Here is a 27,425-nt window from a genome sequence, read left to right as displayed (position 1 = left end):
AAACTGAGGCTGAGAGATAAATCATTTGCCCAAGGGAAGCCACAGGCTCTGTTGCAGACATTTGCAGCCATATTGCCTGATTTCAAAAATAATTTGTAGTGTCCTGTTTGAAATTTGTTAGAAAAAATGAATTTCTCCTCCTCCGACTCTGTGTAATCATGTCCTGGATTTAGTGGGGTTTTTTACGGGTGTGTTTTAACAAAGAAAATCCAAGTATACCCCAAACTGCAACTCATCACTTCTAAAAGGAAAAGCAAGGGGCATTCATGCAGACGAATGAGTTTTCTGGCGAGAGAATTGGTTGCGGAACACCCTGACCTTTCTATGTCAGCGCAAACTATGAATTAAAACCACAGAAAGCAAATTAGTGTATCATAATTGTGTATGTTCTGCAACATTGCCACTGAATTTCACCTGAAACAAAACCAGGGGCCAATTCAGGGAGCCCTGCTTGGCAAAATCGGTCAGAAGATTTTTTTTAAAAAAAAATTTTTAAAGAATCTGTACGATGTCAGTGAAATTTCACTGATAATTTCACTGAAGAATCTGCACACCTCAGCAGTTTTGGTTATCACTGTAGAAAATGTTCACTATAGGAAATAGGGTTGCAAATAAGCAGATTTAAGGCATGTAGAGATTCATGCGTCACCCTACCCCTAAGGTCAAGGCTGGCATCATTTCCTTATCTTCCTGAGCTCAAGAAACAATGAGAGAGGTTGCAAATAATTTACAGATTTAAGACAGAGAGGATTAGGCTGCACTCCTGCACAGATGTGCTTGGGAGCAAATCCTATTTGGTCAGTTGGACTTTTGAGTATATTTGCATAGGATCTGGCCACTCATGACTTGTCTGAAGCCTGCCGCTGGTTTCATGCAGAGGCTGGTTGGAATCCTGCCTCTGCCACTTACTTTCACCCACATTCTCCCATCTGCAAGATGAGGGTCACAACAGTGGCCCAACTTGAAGGTTTGTTGAAAGAAGAACTGCGCATGGAATGCTTTGAACGCACCAAAGTGCTCCAAAGTGATGTTATGGCCCAAATCTCTGGGTACATCCACTTAGGCATTAAGTCTGTCTCTGGTCTGTAAGCTATGCTGATCCGCAGATCCTCGCGCACAGCAATTCACTGTGCACACACAACTTTGCGCATGGGCCTTGTCTCCTGCACATGTGGTTGTACTAATGGCGCTAGTTGCTAGGAGAAAAGTGGAGAAGGCAGCCTAGATTCACACCCAAAATGAAAGGTAGACACCAGCAGAGTTGACTATGACAACGTATCCAGTGGGGAACGTGGGCAAAGGTCTGCTCTGGCAAGGAGCACCATATGTAGAACCCCAAGGATTGGAGCAAAATGCTCTCTCCAGTACATTGCTCACTTTGTGTGTGTGTGCGCGCATGCGTGCGTGCGTGCATGTGTGTGTGTGCAGGTGTGCACACAGAGAGATTGCATTCTGCAAAGCAATTTGTGCATTGCAGTCTGCTTCTGCACATAGGCTGCCCTTGCAGGGATCAGGGTGACTAGTTTTTACATTTCCTTCTCTCTCTTGATCTATTGAGATGAGCACAGGGTGAGAGGTGGAGGATGTGATTTGTACCAAAAGAAAGATAAGCAAAATGGAAGAGGAACATTAATGGGATGTCCTTTGCAGATATAGCAAGCCCATCCTCCTGGACTTCTGGATTTCCTCCCAAGGGAAATCTGGCGGCTAAATTGAATTTATTTTCCCTTTCAAAATCAAAGTTCCTGCTCCCATCAACCAGGAAGATGAGCCACCAGGCAGGTGGGCAAATGGGTGGCCTGGCTGACAACTGCAAATCAGGCGAGAGGGAAGCTGTTAAAGGAGCAAGTTCTAAGAAGGTATCAGATAGTGGGGTCAGGAGAGGCCTCTGGTCTGATTTGATCGGCAGCATCTGATTATATTCTCATTTCAGGGGAGTGACTGCAGCTCAGTAGTAGGACACCTGCTTTGCATGCAAACAGTCAAAAAGGGCAAGTGATGGGAAAAAGAAACGCCTGAGTCTTTGGAGACCTGTTGTCTGTTGAGCTGACAGTACTCAGCTAGACGGACAAATGCTTAAGGCTTGGTAGACGGTCACTTCTGATTCTCCTATTCCAAGTTAGCTGTGTCCCACACAAGTTGCAGTGGGGAGCTATTGATTTTTGAGAGAGCAGGACCGGAGTATTTTCTTGTGCAAACAAATCAGCAATAATGGAGCTTTCACCAGGGAGCAGGGCTGGGCACGATGCTCCTTTGATGCACCAAATGCAAACCATAGGAGCCTTCAAGGCTCTTTTGAGCATTCGCACTAGTAGTCTTCTTGCAAGAGCTGTGCAAGGTGCTTCTGCATTAAACCCCACTCTCTGCCTTTATTTTGGACTGGGTCAGATATTTGCCATTTGTCACGTGGAGCAACCCGAACCTCTCCAGGGACATGGGACACTTTTGCTTACAGCTGCTGCGATATTTCCCATGAGTGCAGAGGGTACAAGATTGCCTGCAGCACTCATGCAAATCTCCACTGGGAAGTGGTGGCTGTAACTGGAGAGACCAGGAAAGGCTTCGCTTCTGCCACTGGAGAAAGGGGGGGGGGAAACACCTGCCCCCAACAACCTTCACAGAAAGCCTCAAAATGTCCCAGGAGACTCCATCCTGCGCAACCATGCAATAAAAATACCTGGATGTGTTTTTTGAGGATCAGAGAGTCTTCTCTTGGTTTACAAGTGATTGTTGTGTGCAAGTGTTTTGCCTTGCAAGCTACTAATGAGCACATTTAGATTCTCCCCCCTCTAGGTTGCTTGAAAGACACTGGGACAATTTGCTCCTATTGTCATATGATATAAACCAGGCATAGCCAAGCAGGAGAGGTTCCCAACAGGTTTTGAACTACAACTCCCATCATCCCTGACCATTGGTTGCACTGGCTGGAACTGATGGGAGTTGCAGTCTAAAACTTCTGAAGTCCACCATGTTTACTGCTCCTGACATAACAATTCTGCACTTAAAAAGAAGTTTCCCCACTAGGTCCCATTTTTTGTTCAACAGTGGCAACAGATCTTTTTCTTACTGCTACCTTTCTTCACATGAGTAGTTTAGGATTGTTTACATGGAGTCACTAGCACATATCCAGACTGACTTTACTGCTGCTCACAGCGATTCCCAAGTCTTACTACCCTCCCAAGCTGGGATAGCACAATTGGTAGAGCTTGAAGCTCCGGACTAATGTACTAAAGCTCTGGACTGGTATTTTGAATGGTGCACTCACTGTTCACACGCACACAGAAAGACTTTTTTGTTGTTCTGTCCAGGTCCCAGCACAGAGTTGTTGCGTGAATGTTTCAGAATAATACCAGTAGTGTACTTAGCGAGAGACATCGTAGCTATTATCCCTTTCATTGAGCCTAAACTAGGATACAAAAGATTCTTCTTTTGGAGGGTATGGGGGGATTATCTACTATTTGCTGTGACTTCTTTCAATGGAGAAACGTTCCCATTTATCATTGACGATCCATGCAGTGGTGCATATTTCACTTCATGGGACGTAAAAACAGAATAAAACACTGAAACACAAGCTCTAAACTCTAAAAACAATGAAACAATTTCATCAGATATAAAATTGACCTTCCACAATTGACTGGGAAATTCTTCTCAAGCAACAATGTCTTCAGCAGGCACCTAAACATTATCACGCTAGGTGCCTATCTGATTTCGGCTTGTCATTGATTCTAGAGAGCTGGAGCTGCAACACTAAAAACCCCCGCTAAGAAATAAGAATAGGGACATGCAAAACTGCCTTATGTTTGCCATCTCACCCAGGGTTATCTCCCCTGACTACAGCAGCTGTCTGTGACTGGGTCTTTCCCATCTCTTCCTACTGGAATTGACTTGGGATCTTCTGCCTGCAAACTTTGTGCTCTACCACTGAAGTCAAGTCCTCCCCAATTCCCTCTTTGAGGTCTCCACAAAACCCATCTCAGCACCACCAGAAGAATCAGCCCTCCATTGGCTTGATGGATGATTGCTGTTGTGGCCAGTCAGCAGAGGATAGGCCACTACTGTCGGAATGACATCTGCAGTGATAGTTTCTTCTAACCCAAACATTCACAAAGAGTTCTCCGGTTCCTTTCTGCGAGCGACGTTCCTATTCAAGTGGTTTCTTCTTCCATTTGAATGTAACATGACTCGATCCAGGCTTACCCTGGCGATTGTTTCGGTGTTACGGCTAATTTAGAAACCTTGTCAAGAGAAAGGGTGTAAATTACACTCTTGTGTTTGGCACTGCATGGCTGGAGGAGTTTGTCTCATTAAGATGGATGGGCCTCAAGCCAGACACTTAATAATCAATGGATCAAAGGGTAGTCAAAGCCGACTGCCAGGCTGCTGTTACAGAGCCCATTCGCTTCCACTCCATTGTAGTCTAACATTACGATAATATAAATACCTGTCCTAATGCACCACCCAGTAACATTCCTCTTCCTAGCAAAGACCAGCTGGCAAACAACTGCTTGGTGTTGGGCAAGAACAGATGCACTTTGAGGGAGTTTACATTCAATTAGCCGGTCCAGACGAAATATGGATTCACAGCAGTGCTATTTTTCTAGAAAAAGAGGTGCCGGAACTCACCATGAATGCCTTCCTTGTTCTCTTAGAATGGGAGTGGAGCACACCTGAGAGGTGCCGGAACTGAGCTCAGGTGATTTCTAGCTGGGGGGAAAGCCCTGATTCATAGAATCATAGAATTGTAGAGTTGGAATGAACCATGGGAGTCATCAAATCCAACCTCCTTCAATGCAGAAATCTCTTTGCCCAACTGGGGGCTTGAAACCACGACCCCGAGATTAAGAATATCATGCTCTGCCGGCATTTCTGCTTCTCTGTGGCTGGATCCATTGCCACTCAACCAATGTCTGAGACGAAAATCTGCATGTTCCCACACCGTTGCCACACTTCCTTGGGTGGGAATCTGCTTGATCTGGCCAAGACACTTGATTTTATCAATCAGACGCCACCAAAGCCGTATGCGACTTTGTACCCCGTGGAGACCCCAGTAAAGCGGATGTGAAAGACAGGGCCAACCCCTCATCTGAAGCAGCATGTCACTTTGCATCCTTTCCAGTGCTTAACTTGAGCCAGGGGTGCCTCTCAGGGCTTTTTTTTCACTTGCTTGGACATTGAAACGGCACATGCCTTTGAGCATGTACAGAGTGTATTTCCCTCGGGGCAACCAGTCACCCTCTGTGCACATAGGATTAGCAGGCAGGGGTGTGATTTCCTAACCCTCTCCTTCCCTATCACTTCCCACATCCAAAATGGAGCACAGATTCTTTCTCTTGGAAAGCTTTTTGTGCATTTTCTGATTTATATATATTTTTGACAGGTAACAACAGATCTGGCTAAATTAATTGTATTAGGAACGGGTGTGCTAACGATGCCCTAAAGGTATCTTGCAATCATTTTGTAACATTGCCCCCCTCCCCTCCCACCTGTATTGTGTTACACACAAACCTACCACTGCAGCCACCTAAGCAGAAATCAACAACCCTGCTTGAGATTCTCACAATTCGGTCTTTAAGATCTAGCCTAAGCTGCTTTTTCATGTGACTGCAAAGATTTCTGACTCTCTGGTTACAACGTGTGTGCTTGCAGCTACTATCCTTCCATAAATAGCTCCATGTGGTTGCTTCTTTTCAAAGTGTTCAGTCAATGGCATAAATAGAGAACTGGAGTCTAAAAATACCTTCCTCGCGCTGTGCCCCCCCCCCCAGCAAGCAGCATCTTCAATGCTTATTGAAGGATGCAAAATCATTCCTCTGATTTAATGCAGAGAATGCCCCCTTCTCCAGCAGGTTGAGGTTATCATGTGCAAATCAGGATTCCCCACAATTCAGTAATCTCCCTTTACCTTCTTCTTTTCTCCCCTTTTCTGGGAAAAAAACGGTTAGAGACCTTTCCCGTAGGTTCCCTGTTCCTTACAGGTCACAGGCGCACGTCTTAATTTAGCAACAGACAGCCCTTGAAATAGAATCGGAGGATGGAGAGAGAGAGAGGGAGAGAGAGAGAGAGAGAGAGAGAGATCCATTAAGTCATATCCCAAGGCTGAGGATATATTCCACACAATGCTACAGCAGCCGTTCCTATTTTTAGCACCAGCGTGTAGGAGTTATCGCAGCTTGAATACTAATCGTTTACGGTGTGCACGAGCGAAACAGGCGGAGGGGTAGAAGAGAGCATCACTCTGGGAAAATAAAATAATAATTTAAGAAAAGAGATCAGGCTAGCCAGCCAGCCAGCCAGCCAGCCAGCCAGCCGGCTGCCCCTCCCTCCGCATGGAATATTAAAGGATCTATAATAAGATTGGCACAAGCAGAATATTAGAAGGCAAAGGAATGCGTGGGAGTTGATTGCTGGCTATTGTTATAAATTAATCAACAAAATTACGGGAGCCTGGCAGAGTTTAGAGTACAAGGAACGTGTGTTCCCTGAAGCAGGGCTGCTATACAATGTTCCAGCTCGTAAGGGCAGCACGGATGACTCAGACAGAGATGTGGCATTGCAAAGCGATCATTTAGACTTCTAAAAAGTCCATCGATTTCCCCCTCCGAAAACACTCCTCGTTGTGCTAACCGGGGGACGGGATTGGCTGCTTCGTGTTTGCCGAAGCCCGCTTTCAGTGGCTGCCAGGGGAAGGGCTTGGCATTGGCATCTGTGTAACCCTGCCGTGAAGGAGTGGGATGCTTTTGGCAGGGCATCAGGCAAAGTGGACTGTGTGGTGAACTGAGAGAGAGAGAGAGGGGCAAAGAGGGACGGAGGAAGAGTAGCAGCGCAGCTGGTCTTGATGAGGAAAGTCATCTCTCTCTTCATCTTTCCTGCAGAAAGGAATGACCAAACGGAACAAGAAGAAAGGAGAGAGATCAAGCAGAGGCTGACGAGAAAGGTAAGGTGTGTCCCCCCTCCTTCCCTCGAATATTCCCTGTCTTGGTCCTATGTTTCGCACGTGGTTGGTGACAAGGTCCTACTGTAGCCAAGCGGGAGAATAGCAAATGGCAACAGGGACCCAGGCTGTTGTCCGAGCAACTGAAGCCTGCATAAGGGTGAGGGCACACCTGCAAACAGAGTCCTAACCCCCAGGTAGCTTCTGATGGAATCGTAATTGCAGGACAGGTTGGTCATGACTAACCCTCATTTCAGGGCTTGTCTGCACTTGCACCTGTCCCATGCCTAGAAAGCCTAAGTCGAGAGGTTTTCCCAGTCCTCTTACATCAATAAGAAGAAATCTGGAACTGTCATTTGCGCCAATTGAGCACTAAAGAGCAGTTTTCGCCAGGGGGAATCAACAGGGCAAGAGGAAGAGTGGATAAGTCCTCAGTTGGGTTGGGTCATCTCTAACTTTGGCTGGATGATGCCCTGTGACTTGTGTGTACTTTTAAACAGGTTAGGCAGGCATCAGAAGGAATGATGCCTTGGTTGGTTGGTCTACAGGTGGGCCATAGCTTCAATGTTCTACAGGTTCTTGAACCACGTGAACCCCATTTGTGGGGTGACAACAAAGCATTGTCTTGCAGCTGGGGAACTACCACAGACCTCAGGTGAGCTGCAGGCAAGGATTTGCTCTTGCACGGGTTGCAATCCAACAGGTGCTGGCCCTTGCAGTGCCCCCTCCTCTGTCATAATGGAGATTCGCATGGGAGCAGCCCTTGGCAAATCATGTGTATGATAAGCAAAGTCATCAAGTTGAAGGAAGCAAATTCTGCACTCAGCTAATTGGTGACCATTTGCTTTCACACTTCACTTTTTGCTACCAAAGCAGTTTTATTTACATACATATGAAGACACAGACACACACCCTGTGGCGAGAAACCCACAGTAAACTGGCTCTCTTCATGGTAGCAGGTGTACATTCCTGTATGATGTCCCTCAGTGCAAAGCTTTTTGTGCTTATATGTTGCTGACCTCTCCGTCTACATCACCAAGGGTAGCTATCTGCATTTATATCCTGCTTTTCCGCTCTAAAAATGGAGTTGCTCCAAGAAGCCAACGTGCCGAAAGGACAACAATCCATTATTAGAACACAATTGCCAGACTAAAAGCAGCATCAAGATGACAAACAGCCCAAAGTAACAATCAATAAATTAAAGAACAGAGAGAAATGTTTACAGGGAAATGTCTATGGTTGCCAGCAGAACAAGACAAGAGAGAAAGATAGCTAAACTTCTTTACAAAGCGCTGAATCCTTGTGCTGGGAGTGCAGACAAACCGCTGTGGAGTTCAGGAAAGAGTCTGCAGAATTTAGCTTGTGCTTTATAAAAATATGTACTACAAGTTCAGCTTTATGTCGAGTTGTAGGTTTCTGGTAACTGGATATTTAAAACCCCTTTGTGCCAGCAACCAGAATTACCAGCATAAGGATAATTCTCAGAAAGAGTTTTGTTCATTCATTCCCTGAGGGAGTACATGCACAAATCCTTTGCAGATAGCTCTAAATATAGCCTGGTATTAAAAATGAATGGTACGAGGTCCTAGAAACCTTTCTCAGAAAGTAATGCCAAGATTCATTCATAAGACATGTGGACCAAAAATGAAAGTCAGTGCTGGTTTACTCTGGAGCCTGTAAATGAGACTGTGTAACACACTGTGTACACATGACTTATCCCAAAGAATCCTGGGAGCCAGATTCAATTAATCGGTTTCACTAGCAGAAGCCCAAACAGGAACTTCTGCTAACACAGTGGGGCTCTTCCCCCATTCCAACCCCACTAATGGCTTTGAGGTGTCAGGAGAATCCCTCTGACCAACCTTGTGTAGGGGGAGGAGAAGAGAGACCTTTTCATTGGGCAAGGTGAAAGGTTTGTGCTGACAGAGGGTTTGTTTTAGCATGATGCTGAATTCCTCCTTGTAGTTTGTTAAGGGTGCTGGGAATTTTAGCTCTGTGAGCAAGTAAGCTACAATTCCCGGGATTATTTGCTGGCAGCCATGTGCTTTAAATGTATGGTGTGCATGTAACCTGAAAATTCAAACCTCTCTACTGTGGGATTGCATTTGAACATTAGCGCACAAGGAGAGAGCTGCTGGGTCAGTCAGTGGCTAACCAGAAGCCTATGAGAGCCCCTTGCCTTGCTGCAGGCCACGCCCCTCCCAGGCGAAAGGTTGAAGGGGATTTACATTCATTGAGCTCCTCTATGTCAGCAGGAACTCTGGCCAATCAGGGATCCTGGTGGAATCCTACTCAGGTACGCCTGCATACAAGTAGATCCCTTTCATACTACTCATGGAAGTTGCAGGCTGGCGAAAGGGTTTCCTTGATATAATGTGTGAACAGGGAAATTTCATAGAATCATAGAATTGGAAGAGACCACAAGGGCCATCGAGTCCAACCCCCTGCCAAGCAGTAAATAAATATAGCACTACAGCAGAGAGATATTGCACTGTTGCAAATCTAGAGTAGCAAGGGCAGTTGAGTATTTGCACTTGTGTAAATGACCTGAGGTTCCGGATCTCTGTTTTGTGAAGATTGACTTCCTGGATTTCAAATACAAAAACCAAGTTTCCCTTATGTTCCTAAATGCATATTATGAGACTGAGCAAGAAATTGATGAAAAATCAGTCTAATTTCCATGTCATATTTATATGGTGACTTTTCCCTCCCTTTCATAGCTTAATCAAAGACCGACAGTTGACGAATTAAGAGACAGAAAAATCCTAATTCGATTCAGTGATTATGTGGAAGTGGCAAAAGCACAGGATTATGACAGACGAGCAGACAAGCCATGGACAAGGCTCTCAGCAGCTGATAAGGTACAGCCCTATTTGCAGTTGTTGTGATGTGCATCTATTTGCATCTGTGTTTGTTTGTTTGATATACCACTGATACAGCATGACTCTCTACATTAGATGAGTCATATAACAGCCTTGCATCCAGATTTAAGACATAACTTAAGGACAGACTACACATTGCACTAATTTCCAGCGGTTAATTTTCATGTTAGTTTCATGCATCAAAAACCACAAACTGTCTTGTGGTTCCTTAACAACTATAAACAAGTTTATAATTAATGTGCTGATCTTTAAGGTGCCACAAACTTATTTTAATTATATGACCCTGTTTGCTGTTTTTAAACTAACATTTGAAAACATTGCAAATTAACATTTCTAGCGATAGTTCTAGATATGTGCAGCCCTAAATGATCACATTGAGGATAAAGGCCAAAGCACCCATTTGTGCATATAATTCTTCATCCAGGTAGGAATTTAGTCTACTTGCACAGTATGATCGCTGGCAGGATTGGGACATCTACCGTAAAGCTTAGCTTATGATCTTCCATGCCAGTATATAAGAGTTTAGGATGCTCCATAACCTCCTATCGTGGTATAAGTCAGTCCAACATACAGCCAGCATAGCAGGGTGACTCAGTCATTTCAGTGTAGAAAAGCAAGGGCATTTATTTATTTTTCGCAGGGGCATTATTTATTTGCTGTTATTCTTTCTTGAACTGGTGAAATCCAAATTAAGGTACTGGAATGTACTTCACCATGATTTTTTCTAGATGCACACCCCTATTATGTTTTAAGATTTGTTTTAATGACATTGCAAAGCACTTTGAGTTTTTAGAAGTGTCATACAAATCTCTGAAATCAAGGAATTCGTTTCCATCCACACATACAACAAAGTGAATCAATAGCTAAGCAGGTAACATGACTAGTGAATTGCTTGAGAATGTAATTGCACATACAATGAGGCACATGAAGGAGCATATGTTTAGTTGTTGTTTTTTTAGTTTTGCACAGCAAGCTGGCACAATTAATGTTCTTTTTTTACACAGCAAAACTGTTTTCTCCCTACATGCAGATGTCATGAATTATTTCTGTTTTGCATTTTTAACAAGGCTTGTTAATAGGTAGCTTAGGGACCTTAAGTTGCATCTGTTTAAAGCAGAAGGGAAGAATCATTGTCCTGATCAGGGGTAGGGATTACCAACTAGATCACCACTGTGTGCTTGCATATGGCTCTTTCAGAATGGAAGGCTGGGGCATCTGGTTGAAACCCTGCATGCAGTCACTGGTAAATTTTGTTCAGTGTTGAGTGATATGGAAGAAGCTTCCTCACATAGGGCAAGGTTTCTATAGGAACTAGTTCACTGAAGCTCACGGGTAGACCATCTGGCTTCCACACAAAGGCAAGGGTGAAATCAGGCTTTATTTCACCAGGGTCAAAACCCCGTTTGGCAAAGAACGAAAACAAAAAACACCTACATTTGTGTACACCCACCTACACAGGCTGGGAGCTTCAATTGTGCTCCTCTGGAGGTTTCACCTAGGGTGGGTGGGGGAAACCAGCTACCCCCTTCCTCCCGCTAGCTGGGGCTCTAACAAAGGCCCAAGGTTCAATCCCGGGAGTTGTCAAATAAAACTGGGAAATATTCTTGATTGAAATGCTGGAAATCTGCTGCCAGATCCCCTGATCTGATTCAGAATTAGGCAGCTTTCTATGTTTCTGTGTTCCCAGATTAATAAGCATCACTTGGTAGAAATTTATCAATCAAATACATGTACACACACACACACACACACACACACCTATGAATTTGAACAGGCCCTCACAATTTGAGGTAAGCACATGGCAAAGCAGTCGGATGACCATTTCACTGGAAGCTCAAAAGCTAGTGGATTGTTCTGTGCAAGAGTTAAACCAGATTTCCTTTTGCCCTTCCAATGGTTATGATTTTATATTGAGGAGCAGATTGTAGTCTCTGTTGGATTCTTGATTTGATTAATTAACTTTGTTTTCCTTTGAACTTTCTAGGCAGCCATTCGCAAAGAGCTAAACGAGTACAAAAGTAACGAAATGGAGGTGCATGCATCAAGCAAGCATTTGACAAGGTGGGTTACTTATTGCAAACAGCTCATCAGTACTTTAACCGATTTGCCATTCAGGTTCTGTGGTTACAGCTCCAGTAGCCAGACTGGGGTGGGGGTAGGGAGTGGAACGGATACATGCATACAGCACTTTAAAAAAAAAATCTTGCTTCCTCATCAAATTGGGAGCTGCATTGTAGCAAATTTTGTGGATCAGGGCACTCAAATTCTTTGGCTTAGGATCACAGAATTGAAGCAGCAGCAAAAAAAAAAAAAAATGAAAACCTATTCTAGAATATTAACTGAAAACCTCTGCCAACAAGAAATAATATTAGGTGGCAAAGACCTTTCAACCAAGTTCAGACTTCAGGTATAACTTAATTAGCCTCCCCTTCAAAAAAGAAAACAAACGGAAAACCTCTGATAATTTAAACTCCCCCTTCTTCTCAAAAATGAGTGAGTAAAGATCAGGGCAATACTCCCATCCGTGGACACATGTATCTCTCTATCCACAATTCACAAATGACATCTGTCACTCCCATCCATCATGGAAGCAAAAGGTCTTATAACCTCCCTGAAATCCAAAAAAACATATTGATCTCTACAGTATCTTCCCTAACAGGTTGCCTTCCTTCCAAAAGTGGTCAGATGATACAAAATTGGTACTGTGCACAAAGCTAGCAAAGACACACACAAAACTTGTCCAATTTCCAGGTCCATGTCATCTTCCATTTAGAGTATGGGTTGGTTTGAAAAGCTTTTAGAGCACATAAATCTCAATCCTTCTAATTTGGGTGAACACTGGCCAGCATTTCCAAAGTAGTAACTTGTTATGATTTACATGAAACTACTGATTTAGTCACTTATATCCTGTGAATCTGGAGCCTATTCCCTTGCTTGGCCAACTTTTTGATCTAGTATGGAATTCTGGTCAAGTACCTAAGTATGATAACTGCAGCAATGAAAACTGCAAAGCCTTCCAGCATTTTGTGCAATTCTTTTAAAAGGGCATAAATGGATGTTTTCATATTGCAACCCATGTTTGCAATATTGCCTGTTTGGCCAGTTTGCTCATAATAAACCAATCAAAAGAATTTTGAGGACAGCATGATCCTGAATATTTCATATTAGCCACATTTTATTGATTCTAATAGTGTTGAATCATTTTGGGGAAAAACTATTTTTAGAGTTGCTACCAAAATTCTGCCTCCGGTGAAATTCAAAGTGACTTTTGAGGTTTCTCCAAGATATTGAGAGAAGCAAATAACTAGTGAAATGTCTCAGGCTGCAAGTGACATCTTTTGACAAGCTAAAGGTGTATGTCCTACAATGAAATTCAAAGTGAATTTGGGAGTTTTGCCTCTTAAGCAAACGTAAGAGGCCAAACTGGTCAACGATTTCAAGGGAAACCAAAATGTCTGTCAATTCACACCCCTAAATGATGGCATATTGACAAATTACTCTTTATTATGATATAATTTTGAAGAACTGCCATTGCCACTAATGTCCCCTCTGCCTTCTTTTCGACCTGCAGATTCCACAGGCCATAGAGGTTTTCTTCTGAGAAGAATTTGTCTACTTTTTTGATACCACTACTGAACATGCATCAGGGAAAGGATGAAGGTCTTTCCTTGAGGTTCAGTCTATGACAAGCTGATGTTTCGCGTTCAAGAAGGGACTCTGCAGATTCGGTCTCTGCAGCACACACTTAAAAGGGAGCAGCTAGCAGAGGATGGACTTCGCCTCGGAGCTACAACACCACCTGCTGGGTGGGAGGATTAGCTGGAAATGACTGAAGTCGAGCTCATCAAAAAGGAACCCATTGCTCTCCTTTGTTACTTGTTATTAAACTGTATTGCAGCATATCTTGGGAAAGGAGATGTTGTGCATGTACAGGCTTTTTTACCATTCCAAGGCCTCTGACATAAAGGACATGGTGCACATCGTCATTCAGTATTATCATGGTGACAAGACATCTGGAACTTATCACAATTAGTTTGTATAAAACACTTAATTTCATGTTATACAAATTGATTTACTATATTATGGTTTCTTTCCTTTTTTATATATATGTCTAACAAAACACAGCTGCGGTGTTTTTTTTTGGGGGGGGGGCTCCTGTTATTCTTATTTTCTTTAATTAAATGATTACTTACTGCAGAAAACAGATCCGCAGTTTTCCATGTTTGGTGGTATTTAGCAGGAGAGAGGGGAACTTAGAAGAAAAGATCTTATCTCATTTTCTTCCCATCTTTCACAGATTCTATGTTTACTGCTGGGATAGCTCAGTCAGTAAAGCATAAGACTCTTAATTTGGGGTTGTGGGTTTGAGCCCCGCTTTGGGGCAATAGATTCCTGCATTGCAGCAGGTTAGATGATCCCTGTGATCCCTTCCAACTCTACAATTCTAAGTAGATTTCTCTAAAATGAAGACTCCCTGGAAGAGGATCTCAGGCTACATAAATAAGTGCCCTAATACGGGATGGCACTGGTGCAATTAGTAGCTACTGGGGGGAAAAAATCCTTCCTTTGGTACTTTTATCTCACTTTCCATCATGGAATACAAAGCAGTGTAAACTGAGTTCAACTCACTTATGGAATTGAACTCCGTTGCACAAAGCAGTCGGGAATCACTGACATGCATCCCACTTCTATATGCCTTTGTGGATGTGGCAGTGGTGCAGCAATTGCCATGCCACATTCCAAGTCCTTGTGTGCTTACCAGTGAAGCCTCAGAGCAGATTCATCCAGTCACATACAACAACCCAGCCGGAAACGAATTGAACCTCCTAATTTTTCTGTGTGCTTAAGACCACAAAAACAGCTGATCAGCCGCAATACATTACCAGTTGGCCTGAGTTAAGGCATGAAAAATAAGCCATAGGGGGGGAAATTTGATACAACATATTGTAAAATCATACCATTTACTGAATTAATCTACTGGAATAACTTTATTTGACTCTCTGCTACTCACCCTCGAGGACAAGTGTTCAACTAAATAACTATGTTGGTCTTTATATGCATGAGTAATTCCCTTCCCTAATAATGTGATTGATGGCCAATCATTCCTTTTAAAAACAACGGATTTTATGGTGCATTTAAGTGCCTGCTGAACAGTTCTGTTTTCCTTCCACACAATTTATTTTAATTGGGAGCACTGCAGTGCAAAAAATAAATGAATAATAATAAAAATCCCTACAGGATACTATGTATTGAAATCACAGCCGACAAAATCCTTTTGATGTATTAATGATGGATCTTCCCAATTCATGGCTTGTTACAAAGTGTAAAAACAACAGTCTCCTAAAAACCCCCCCTGAACATTTAAAGATTGAGCACGGTATCATGGACACGGAGAACTACTGGGCCATATGCTGTAGCCACACTTGCACAACAGAACTTCCTCTCCCTCTCCCCTGCACACCCTCAAAATTGGGACCAGAAGATCCCACAACTCTCACTGCAGCAGTGGATGCTTTTCTCTGTCACTGCCTTTTCCTGGGTCTAGTCACGTGTTTCGAGATTTTGCAAAAATGTAAAGTTTAATAACTTAAGCCAAGTCACTCACGTTCTCATGCAAACACAACGGCGTGCATGGCCTGATAGTTGATGCTGTCAGCTTAAACCATGCCAGGCAGCTTTTGAGTGGGAAGAAGAGGGTCTGCATTTAGTCTCTCGAACAGGCACAAACAGCTCTGTACGTTAGACGTAGGTTTCGCCCCTCATACTCTTGTGAACACAAGTATATTTCCAAATGCGGATTGCTCAAGAAGTGAAGGAAGAGTACAATGTATATTATTATAATCCACATAAATGAGAGAAAGTGTGTTTTCAAAACATAGCAAATTCACTTGTACATCTTGTCAGTTCAAATACATACTCTCCAGTATATCAATTAGGTTGGTAAGAATGAAATCTCACGAGGACCACCTAGTGAGGATAAGAAGCAACTGCATATAAGAGGACAGGATTTTCCAATGAACAGGAAAAAAGAAATCACATAAAGATCTATCTCACAGGTTAGAGAACTGGACTGTTAGCTGATTGAAAGAAAAGCAATACTTAATGTTGGCTGTTTGCTATTACAGTTAATGCATCAGAACTACAATAGCCTCCATCTTGAGGACAAAATCACCCACCTCCACCTAAACTCAAGAGCTGCTGTTGTCACAGTGGCTGTTAAGATGCCCAATTTTGTAGGGTCAGTTTGTTTTGATTTCAGAGGATGAGGACAAGACATTTTCAGGTGTGCAGGGCACAGTGCTACATGCTCTCTCAACCTACTGCATGCTCATTCATGTCAGCCATGGAGGGTTGGTTGGGTGTATCCAGGGTGTAGGTAAGTTTTTGTTGCATTTCAAGTGGTCACCACTGCCTTGAAGGTGTTGGTTTGGCTGCTCCTGAAAAACACCAGAGGTTGATGCTAACTACTGCCCAGTCACAAATGCAACTTTTCTGGGCAAGGGGATAGTGGGGTTGTGGTTCAGCTGCAGATGCTTTTGGATAAAATTGATTGCCTTCACCCATTGTTGTCTAGGTTCAGGTCCAGTTTGGGGCCTGGTCACTCTAATGAATGGCATTCTTGGAGAGGAACAAGGGGAATGTGACCCTGTTGATTCCACAGAATATCTCAATGTGGTTTTATAGAGAGAGAGAGAGAGAGAGAGAGAGAGAGAGCGCATTTGCCAATGCTCAGCCCCTGACCCCACTTTGATATGTGTGGAATTACAATACATACTTTCCCCCCTCCCCCCAATGCATATAATATGTATATAAACCACTGGGTATGGTAAGAGGAAGACTGGGTGCAAGGTGACCCCAGTATGCTGACAACCCCCAACTGTATGTGTCTGCAAAATCTGAATCAGGAGCAGTCCTAAATCAGTTCCTGGGTGCAGTCCTGAGAGCTAAAAAACTATAAATGAAGACGGAGACAAGATAGAGAACATATGGATGGGCAGTTACCAGGTAACTGGGGGCAGGTGCATAGATCTAACACTGCCCAGGTGACCTCAACAGCTTGGAGTACCCATTACCATTTTCATTTAGTGCGCCACCAACAACTGTTCCTAGACAGTGATAGCCCTGCCGTGGGAGTCCATATATTGCTAATCTCACAATGTAATGTGCTTTGTATGGGCTACTGTTTGGAAGCTGCATGTAGTGCGAAGCATAGCTGCTAGGGTGCTTATTGGTACACCTGGCTTTACACATATCACACCAGCGTTGAAGATACAAAGTGGATGCCTATTAGCTAACAAGCAAAGTTCAAAATTTTGCAGTGCACATTTACAATACAATTTGGGAGGGAGAAGGATAACTAGGAGACTGCCTTTGCCAGTACAGAGAAAGATCTTTAATATTTAATATTTAATGCTGGCTGTTCTATGACCAGCAGAGTATCATGTGTTAACACTGTGGAAGCAAGCCTTTGAAATGCCCTCCCTTTAGTAATTTGTAAGGTAGAGACCCAAATGACCTTTAAATGCCTCTTAAAATCTTGTATGTTTACCCAAGGTTTCTTGGAGTCCAACTCTTAATGGGGGGGGGGGTTTCATGCACTGCTCAGCTGTTCATTTTTAGGAAATACTGTTTTCATGCAAACCACTTAAGATATTTTGACAATATGAAGCAGTAGAATTTTAAAAAATAAATAACTGTAAATAAACATGGGAGAAGATACGGTTAGAATCTGCAATAGCAAATTCCGATTCTGTAAAATTCAGTATATGGAATATTTATATTCTATAGCAGTGGCTCCCAAGTAGCTACATATGTTGACTATCTGTTTTTCAAAAGCCAAGCCACGGACCCCCTACTTTTGGGAATTTTGATATATCAATGGTAGTTTTTGCTACAATGGTGCTTCCAAGGAGCACCAACTGGGAACCTTTATTCTATAGAACTGCAGTAAATGAGATGTATGTGGATTCCTTTTTATCACTGGCTCAAGGTGGTGGAAAAAGGGTAACGGTTTGCTTCTACTGATATTTTGCAGAATCTATTTTAATTTTCTAAAATGTACATTTTTGTAATTTTAAATATACATTCCCAAAACAGTTAATGAGCACATTTAGAAATGTTTGGGTTATAAGAAATTCCAGCTGGAAGCTAAGATAACTTGGATTAAACTTGCATGAACACCATCTAATTTCTCTTTAACTGCTACAGAATTTCTAATTACAGACTGCATTTTGCAATGCATACATATGATCTCTCCTATTTTCAATAGCAATATTAACTTATCCAAAGACCTAATTTCTTTGTTCATCATATGGGAAGTTTTTTTTAAAAAGTACAGTTAATTCTTGGTTAAGCAGGATTTAATCACAGCTAATTTTAAAGAATTGGCCCCATTCCAGCTAAATTAACTCATGACTAACTTAAACTGGGCATTGTATTTTAGAAAAATCCCTCGATTATTGGCATTCCTTTTAGAACACAATTTCTTTTAAAAGCAAAACATCACTTAACATAAAAATACTTTATCTACATCATAAATTACAATAATGATAAATATCATTTTCATGTAAATTGTTTGCTGTCTATAATTACATCCAATCAACAAGTAGAAACCCCATTACAGAAATGATGGGTCACTCACATTACCAAAATGCAATACAAACATGTTGTCTCTTTTAACTTGTTGCATTTACATCATAAACCATGTTAGAAGTTTTTATCTTCTACCATAAAGAGTGACTGTAGTCCTTTGCGAACATTAAGCAATTCTTCTTCATGCTGTGAAAAAAATGTCATTACGTTAGGTTTTATTTCTTTTAAAATAATTTAACAAAAGAACTTTGTTTTAAAGTCATGTACAATGAAGATATAATTTTATTTTTACCATTTCCTTAAGGAATTTTTCTTGGAGCCCCTTCATGTCATCTTTCATTAGCTGCATCTAAAATAAAACCAAAAATTTGGTGTATTTTCACTTTTTCATTTTGACTAAAGCTGCAGAAAGCAAAGTCAAACCAAATAACTTTGTAGTTTTTCTGAAATTCTTAGAGCTTCTGTGCTGAGACAGCACAGCTGGAAGATTGCCACTTGCCAGGCAACTAAGGCATCAGAAGTCCCAAGCCGTCATCTTGCAGTTTCAAAATAGGTTCTCTCATTCTCCTTTGGCTTTCTGCGGCCCTCCATGCACATCAGTTAAACGATGAGTGGAGAACCTTTGATCCCCCAGATGCTTTCTGGGACTCAGCAACACATGGAGTGCCAGAGGTTCCCCACACCTAATATCAAACATCAGAATTGAACTAGGAAGCAAGCATCACTGCTAGCAAAGGTTTCTACAGTGGTGCCCCGCAAGACGAATGCCTCGCAAGACGGGAAACCCGCTAGATGAAAGGGTTTTCCGTTTTGGAGGTGCTTCACAAAACGAATTTCCTTTTTTTTATTTTTTTTTTTATAAATATTTATTAGAGTTTTTAAATACAAATGCACCAATAATAAACAATCTTACTTCTATCACAACGTAGTTTCATCACTTCTTTGGACTCCCTCACGTCTCCCGCTCCCATTTACATCGTTAAAAGGTTTTTCCAAGCAAATTATCAACTTGTTTACGATCTTATATCCACTCATTTAAGTATAATCTAGCAATTCTCCATAAAATTTATGTTTTCTTTAATCTCACTTATCATCAAATTCAAAATCTAATTTAGTGGTGGCCAATTTTTTATAATCTAGCATCCTTCTTAACATTCAACCAAATTACAATGTTTTTGTAAATACATCTTAAATTTCTTCCAGTCTTCCTCAATCCTCTCTTCTCCCAGGTCTCGGATTCTGCCAGTCATCTCGGCCAGTTTCCTATGGGCTTGCTTTGCAAGACGAAAATGTCTTGCGAGTTCCTGCGGGGTTTTTTTCCTTCCCCCCCTTTTTCTAAGCCGCTTATCTGCTTATCCGCTAAGCCGATAAGCCGCTAAAAGCCGCTAATAGCACTAATCCGCTAAGCCGTCAATGGGCATGCTTCGCAAGACGAAAAAAACGCTAGACGAAGAGACTCGCGGAACGGATTAATTTCGTCTTGCGAGGCACCACTGTATAAGAAAATTACCTACCATGTTTCACTGCTGTGGGTGTCTGCAAGGCTAAGTTAGCTTGTCTGCTGACTGGTAGCAGGCAAGTGAATCATGCAGACCCAACACGGAGGTGGGTCATAGTCTCTGCTGCAACTCTTTTTCAGAATGATTCAGAACTCCAAACACATGGTAGAACTGGGGCAGAATTATTTGCTGCCAGCAGAGATTAATTGAAAGGAAGCAAAGCCAAAGCCACAAGTTACACAGGGAGCTACTTTTGTGGATGCATATGCTGGTCTCACAAATGCCTTTAATTACTTAATGAGCCACGTACCACATGACCTTGGATGAGTTGCACCCTTCTAAACAACAGGGGAAGGCAGATGTCAATGCTCCTGCTCAGCTGCACTAACTCTGGAAATATGAGAAGCAGGAGCCTGGGGAAGGCTTCATGTCATAATAGCAGAGTAGGTGTTATAAAAGTGTTCCAGACATTATGTTTTTGTGCTAGCAAAATTCAACACAACACATTGTTGGCAACCATCTGTCTTGAAAGACAATGAAGTGCACTTCTGGGGGCAAAGTTGTGGCTGCAGAGAATGGTAACTTGTAACAACTGCCTCCTGTGTTGTTTTTTGCTGTGTTAACAGCACTGAAGTGACCTCCTTCGGAAGCAAGCCCAGGCGATGTGTAAGGAGGTCCTCTCTCAGCCTCGCTGATGTGGTCCAAAGGAAAGCAGAGCAATACATTTGGCACCAGCTTGGCTGCTGGCTTACAAGACACCATTCAACCATCTTTGGGACTCCACTCCGGGATTATGCAGGCTTTATACCTTTTCTCAAACACGTCCTGCAAGACAGTTTGTATGGATTTTTCCTTGGGGGGTCACTCCAGAACTCTTTTTCACAGATAAGTATATCCACAAGGTAGCGGAGGTTTAGGATCAGTTTCCCTTCTCCTAGATGGGCTACCTTTCCAGTTTGACAATTTCCAGTCTGCCCATTTCCCTCTACAGCATGTGCAGAAACTGCCTTCTTGATCATTTGGCTCACTATTGATCTCATCCACTCAATCCACCAGAACCTGTCTTCAAATGCAGGGAAGTCCCTAACTCATTGAGGATTTGAGATGCATTGGCTTCATTTGGTTTAGCTGGCCAGTCAAAGCCATTTCCTGGGGTGTGGCCACTGTTGCATGCTGACAGCTTCTAGGAGCCACAGGTGAGGGCTTAACAAAACAAACACATGTATACAGTGGTACCTTGGGTTAAGAACTTAATTTGTTCTGGAGGTCCGTTCTTAACCTGAAACCTTTCTTAACCTGAAGCACCACTTTAGCTGCCACCGTCGCCACGTGATTTCTGTTCTCATCCTGAAGCAAAGTTCTTAACTCGAGGTACTATTTCTGGGTTAGCGGAGTCTGTAACCTGAAGCGTATGTAACCCGAGGTACCACCGTAGTAGTAATACACATAACCAGGAAGCTGTGGCTGTCCTCAGCTACCTGTTGCATTTACTACCTGCAGAAAACACATGATTTATTCAGTCAACCTAAACTGCTGTACTGGTACACCGATTCTCAGGAAAGATCTAGAATTCATATTTACGACATCACCCAATTAGCTACTGTTCAAATTGGTCCTTGAATTATTTTACTTAATTCTATTTTTAAAAAATAGATTTAGGCCCCCTTTAAGGATAAAACCTTTTCAAGGCAGCATATGAGCCACTTTCTAAAAACAATGTAGACACAAGATTATTACTGGAAGGAGAACTCCACCATGAGAGGGCTTTTGTATTTTTCATATGTATTGAGTCTTGTTGGGTATATCTTTTGGGATGTTTATAGTCAGGCATTAAAAGCGGTACACTGTAACTGCTTCCCTTCTGTCAAGCAGGAGGAGAAATTACATACCTCAGATGTAAAAATGCTTTCCTCAACCTCAGCAGTATGGTACATGTTCTTTTCGAATGAAGTTTTAAGATTCTGAAATCTAAGAGAATATAGATCAAAAGACCATTTAAGTATCTTTGCTTTGACACAGGGAAAAATGTCCTCACAAGCGCCATGTATTCCTATGTAACATTAAAAGTAGTTGCAACAACAAAGATGCAGTGCGCTGTTGTGCTCCAATAATAAGAAAGCACACTAACCTCTGTTGCTCATTTTTCTTGTAAGTACTAAATGTTTCAAAATGCTTCTTTGAAAAGTTCTGCAAATAAAATAAAATAAAAATCAGTATAAGAAATCCTTATTTTCACATGTGAAACAAGCCTTGATTTATTTATTTATTTTGGCTCTTACTATTAAAATCTGTTGTTTTAACACTATACTATGTTGCTAACTGTGGGGTGCGGGTGGCGCTGTGGGTTAAACCACAGAGCCTAGGGCTTGCCAATCAGAAGGTTGGCGGTTCGAATCCGCATGACGGGGTGAGCTCCAGTTGTTCGGTCCCAGCTCCAGCCAACCTAGCAGTTCGAAAGCACGTTGCAGTGCAAGTAGATAAATAGGTACTGCTCTGGCAGGAAGGTAAACGGCATTTCCGTGCGCTGCTCTGGTTCGCCAGAAGTGGCTCTGTCATGCTGGCCACATGACCCGGAAGCTCCCTCGGCCAGTAAAGCAAGATGAGTGCAGCAACCCCAGAGTTGTCTGCAACTGGACCTAATTAGGTTCAGGGGTCCCTTTACCTTTATGTTGCTAATTAACTGTAATTATTAGCTGCTACCAATTCCTATAACTTTATGCTCTATTTTGATAGTTAGCTTCACTCTACAAAAAGTAATGTTCCAGGACAAACACAAAACTGATTCAGACATGCCTCTCTAATGTGGCATGATGAAGCTATCACAGGCTGCCATTTTTAGGTGAGAGCAGTTGTACCTCTTAATATAGAGATTGTGGTTCACCACATCTTGGAAAACTCTAAGAATTAAAGTGCAGTGAACTAGAACATAGTGAGTCATGATGCCACTGTTTCTCATGATGCTCACTATTTCTCATATTGCCAGCATGTCTTCTGGCCCTGGGTTTTTGCAGCTAAACAGTGTATACAGAAATTTAGCCAGTAAGGCTTTTCCCATTCCTTATCTCTATGCCAGGAATAGCTTTACATGTTACATCTATGTATTTGGTAGGTTTCTAAGACCCAGGCTCCTTATTGAAACCTTCTGATCGGCGGACACAGGTGGTGCTGTGGTCTAAACCACAGAGATTAGGGCTTGCTGATCAGAAAGTTGGTGGTTTGAATCCCCACGATGGGGTGAGCTCCCGTTGTTTGGTCCCAGCTCCTGCCCACCTAGCAGTTCGAAAGCACGTCAAAGTGCAAGTAGATAAATTGGTACTACCCCGGCGGGAATGTAAATGGCGTTTCCGTGCGCTGCTCTGGTTCGCCAGAAGCGGCTTAGTCATGCTGGCCACATGACCCAGAAGCTGTCTGCAGACAAATGCCAGCTCGGCCTATAGAGCGAGATGAGCGCGCAAGCCCAGAGTCATCTGCGACTGGACCTAATGGTCAGGGGTCCCTTTACCTTTACCTAAGACCCAGGGAAAGGCCTGTAATAAAGCGATAGCCTGCTAGTAGCAAATGTTCATTCATGAACACTGAAAATAATAAACTATTAGCATGTATGGTGACCATTCTATGAATGAAAAGAGAATCGGCTAGGCATGACACTTGTGATTAATCTTGAACTGTTTCTTAGACAGATGAAAGCAGATATTGGGAGACATTTAATGAATAGGAACATTAGTCAAAGTCTTAATAAAGACACTGAAAAATTATTATATGTAATTACATAAAATCATCATGAGGGCTGATCTGAAAGCTAAAAGATTTTGATTTGTTCTGGATGATGACATTGAGTGGCAAATGCTAAGATTGCTGAGATCCTTTAAGCAGTGAATAGAAATAATGTGTATAATCTGGAAGGGTGCAAGAGAAATTGCTTTGGCTGTGGTCCTTTACAGCCTTCTAATCTTTGAGACTGTCCCTATGCTCATTTGTATTTCAATAAAGGGCTATCTTCTCACTTGGAGCCTGCATCTTTTTCCGTTAGGCTTCTGGGAGGGATACCTCCAGTCTAGGAACCCCTTTTAAATTTCTCCATGTTCATAAGTACTTTTAAATGCCCTACATTCAAATCACAGCAAGTAATTCAAGTAGTTTAATATTTCTGTGAGTAGAAACACCTACTGAGAAGTCTTTCTCCATATTTCTCAAAGCCTGTGAATCTTTTTCAAAACATTCGAGCTCTTTCATGAGACAGGAATGAAGATGTTCCAACTGTTTGGTCCTGCAAAAATACAAAGAAAAAGAAAAATACACAATACATGCAACAGAACATTCATTTTTGAGCAATTATTCAATACACACCTGCACTTATGTAACTCACTACTCATTGCATCCAAATGCTGGTGAGTTGTTTTCAATGACTGCTTTGTAAAATTGTCCATTCTCTTTGAGCGGCTCTAAAAAGAGAAGAGAAAACAAAAATTATGTGCTGTCAATTCCCACCCCTTCCATATAAGAACCACACACCATTCGTCCTGAAAGGTTTCCCAAAACGATGCTTTAAAAACCAGAACTCTGAAAAAAATATACTCCAGCTGCCATTTTAAAAGATTGCATGAAAGCAAAGTGACAGATTTATCCCCTGGAAGCATTTCATAAGCAATGACAAGCACATTGAAGGCCAGAATATTCTGTACTAGAACACAGACAATGAATTCTCTTTTCTCTCTTTACCCTGGCCTTTGACATCTGAGATATGCCTTTTCAGAGCCTATCCTATTCCTGTGATTGTAATCTGCATTAACTGTTTGAATTTTAAATTGTTGCAACCTGCTCGGTCACCTGCTGGTGAAGGGCAGGTAACAAATTTAGTAACAACAATTCTGCTTACCCTCTTTGGTGGGTGGCATGGCGGCATCCCACTGCACCCAGCCACCTCAGCCAGATCCCCAGGAAGCAGTTAGAAGCTCTCCCACTGGCCGGAGGAAAGGTAGAATTGAATCCAGTTGTAGATTGTCCAATAGCAGTTAGACCAAGAGGCGGACACTCTGAGGGGCGGGCCTGACTGAGTCTGTCATAGTAATTCCCTCAAGGCTGCTCCCAGGGTATTTAAAGAGTGCAGCCTCCATGCCTGGCACTATGGTCTTTAGTTAAACTGCATCCTACCCACCATGGGGGGTAATACTATTTTGAGCTTGCTATGGATTACGATCGGTTGCTGTATTAGGGGCTGGGGGGGGGGGGTTGTCCTTCAGGTCAATTGGCTGACCTGGGGGTTTCGCCTACCTCATAGCAATTGTCACAACTTGGGCGGATAAGGCATTCAGTTAAGCCTTAGTTATTGGTTCAAAGGGATATTGTAAGCCTTCTGCCTACCCCATCAAGGGAATGGGGTATACTGTTAAAGGGATCCTGGAGGAGGTGCTCCTGTCAAGATGCCCATTTGGGGGCTAGGGCCACTGCACTCCTCATAAGGCAGTCATCAACCTATTTAATGAATGTCATAGGGCTCCCTCACCAACGATTTACCCCTGAGGAGAATCAACCAACAGGCAGGATTTGGCCTGAGCTAAAGCCACTTACATATGTAATCAATAAAGCTGTGGCCGGATGTGAACCAAAACGATTGTTGTCACAAGTGGTCATTTAACACTGATGCAGGGTAGATCACAGTGCCTGGGCACGCAGCAATAATGATATTTACAGAGGACTTCTTGGAGAGCAGGATAACTTCTGCAGCTATCTGGAATATCCCCATTTGTAATCAAAAGCAACCCACAAGTCTATATGTAACCTTCTTCTTAACAAGACTAAATATTCTACCAATAAAAGGTGTGCGATATTAGGGATAAATAAAAAAGACTCGCCTGTGTTTTCCTGGCAAACTCCTTGCAAACCTTCTGACACATCATCCCTACACTTGAACTGTCAGCACCCCAGATTTCTCCATCAAATGTAGACGCATCATTGATGGACAAAGGAGACATGCTCTCAGAAACTAAAAAATAAAAAAGATTTATGTATCATGATTCAGATGCCATCTATTATATACTCCTATCACTATGGATGCACTTCCTAAGATATATGGTGCTTATTCAAATAACTGCAATGACTGCCCCTCCCCATATGAACTGATTTAGACCCTGCAATCATAATCTGAGGCCCTTCTATGTGTGTCCACTCCATGAGAGGTCTGGAGGGTGGCAACATGAAGATGGGCCTTTTCTGCAGTGATTCCTCTTTGTAGACTTCTCTCCCCAGGGAGGCTCACCTGGCGCATTCATTGCATATTTTCAGGCATCAGGCAAAAACTTTCCTCTATAACCAGGCCTTTGGCTTTTAACCACCTGTGGCCTTTCAGATGTGGATCTTTCTTAATGTATTTGCTTTCTCCTTTGGTTATAACGTATCTATGTGGGTATTTTTGTTTGTGTGGTTGGCTGTAAGTTTCTTTGGGCTGCCCTGGGCTAAATAAAGTGACTAACAAAATCAGTAAATGAATAAAATCTTGACTAACAGCAACCTAAACACTGTTTCACACACAGCAATTTATTGGTACAGTGGTGCCCCGCAAGACGAATGCCTCGCAAGACGGAAAACCCGCTAGACGAAAGGGTTTTCCGTTTTGGAGGTGCTTCGCAAAACGAATTTCCTATGGGCTTGCTTTGCAAGACGAAAATGTCTTGCGAGTTCCTGCGGGGTTTTTTCCCTCCCCAACCCTTTTCTAAGCCGCTAAGCCGCTTATCAGCTGATCCGCTAAGCCACTTATCAGCTGATCCGCTAAACCCCTAAGCCGCTAATGGGCTTGCTTCGCAAGACGAAAAAACCGCAAGACGAAGAGACTCGCGGAACAGATTCTTTTCGTCTTGTGAGGCACCACTGTATACGCATATACAGTATATGATAAAGTGTAAAGATCGTGCAAATGTTAGATTGTTAGAAATGTTACATTAATGACCTCAATGCATGGTGCCATACATATCAATTCAAGACCTGATCAAGCCCAGACCTGCTTAGCTTCAATGTTACCCTAAGCCAATTTTGTTAACATATCCCCATTTTGGAAACATATTGCCAATCATGACTTTCCAACATATGTGTGAAATAGATGGGTACGTTACCATCACACATAGCAGCAAATTTTCCCTCTTATATTCATACAGAAAAACAATCATATGAAAGGCATCCAATAGAGCCCGTTTAGAAGTTCAAAGAAGTAGAGGGGGAAAAGCTAATACTGCTATGCTCTTCAACAAAATTTGCTGGGAAATTCAAATGATCAATTTGTATTTGCAGAAGATGTTGTTCCGCCTTGCATCATAAGGTGGCACTGTATATCAGAAGCATTTGACAAAGACTTGGACTTCTAATTCTAAAGTATTCCTCTTGCAAGAAGAGGAGTGTGTGTTTGATGAAACTGACTTTTGCAACAATTCTTTAATCTTGCAGTAAACCATTCTTAGGTTTTCATTTTGAATTGTAACCATTCACTATGTATTACGATAACCACAGCTGTGAGTGTAATCTATGTATCTC

At 42.4% G+C, this 27,425-nt stretch overlaps 2 protein-coding genes across 9 annotated transcripts in view; one reads left to right on the top strand and one right to left on the bottom strand.

Moving 5' to 3' along the window:
- The window catches only part of PHACTR3 (phosphatase and actin regulator 3), a 222,278-nt gene extending 207,225 nt beyond the window's left edge, over nucleotides 1-15,053 (top strand). For all 4 annotated transcript variants that reach the window (XM_081867773.1, XM_081867771.1, XM_081867772.1 and 1 more), the window contains 4 exons: nucleotides 6,873-6,934; nucleotides 9,652-9,792; nucleotides 11,798-11,874; nucleotides 13,385-15,053. In XM_081867773.1, the coding sequence (XP_081723899.1) occupies nucleotides 6,873-6,934; nucleotides 9,652-9,792; nucleotides 11,798-11,874; nucleotides 13,385-13,400 (296 nt within the window). In that variant the 3' untranslated portion in view covers nucleotides 13,401-15,053. The remainder of the gene's footprint in view (nucleotides 1-6,872; nucleotides 6,935-9,651; nucleotides 9,793-11,797; nucleotides 11,875-13,384) is intronic.
- Nucleotides 15,054-17,838: 2,785 nt separating this feature from the next.
- The window catches only part of SYCP2 (synaptonemal complex protein 2), a 49,268-nt gene continuing 39,681 nt past the window's right edge, over nucleotides 17,839-27,425 (bottom strand). For all 5 annotated transcript variants that reach the window (XM_081867464.1, XM_081867468.1, XM_081867465.1 and 2 more), the window contains exons 38-44: nucleotides 25,757-25,887; nucleotides 24,252-24,346; nucleotides 24,072-24,171; nucleotides 22,033-22,091; nucleotides 21,794-21,872; nucleotides 18,698-18,754; nucleotides 17,839-18,591 (exon numbers count right to left, since the gene is read on the bottom strand). In XM_081867464.1, the coding sequence (XP_081723590.1) occupies nucleotides 18,520-18,591; nucleotides 18,698-18,754; nucleotides 21,794-21,872; nucleotides 22,033-22,091; nucleotides 24,072-24,171; nucleotides 24,252-24,346; nucleotides 25,757-25,887 (593 nt within the window). In that variant the 3' untranslated portion in view covers nucleotides 17,839-18,519. The remainder of the gene's footprint in view (nucleotides 18,592-18,697; nucleotides 18,755-21,793; nucleotides 21,873-22,032; nucleotides 22,092-24,071; nucleotides 24,172-24,251; nucleotides 24,347-25,756; nucleotides 25,888-27,425) is intronic.

Source organism: Podarcis erhardii, assembly GCF_964252035.2.
Source record: "Podarcis erhardii genome assembly, chromosome: 6".
Classification (NCBI taxonomy): domain Eukaryota; kingdom Metazoa; phylum Chordata; class Lepidosauria; order Squamata; family Lacertidae; genus Podarcis; species Podarcis erhardii.
The sequence above is the reverse complement of the archived record's forward strand: the minus strand, read 5'-3'. Positions and strand labels throughout refer to the sequence as shown.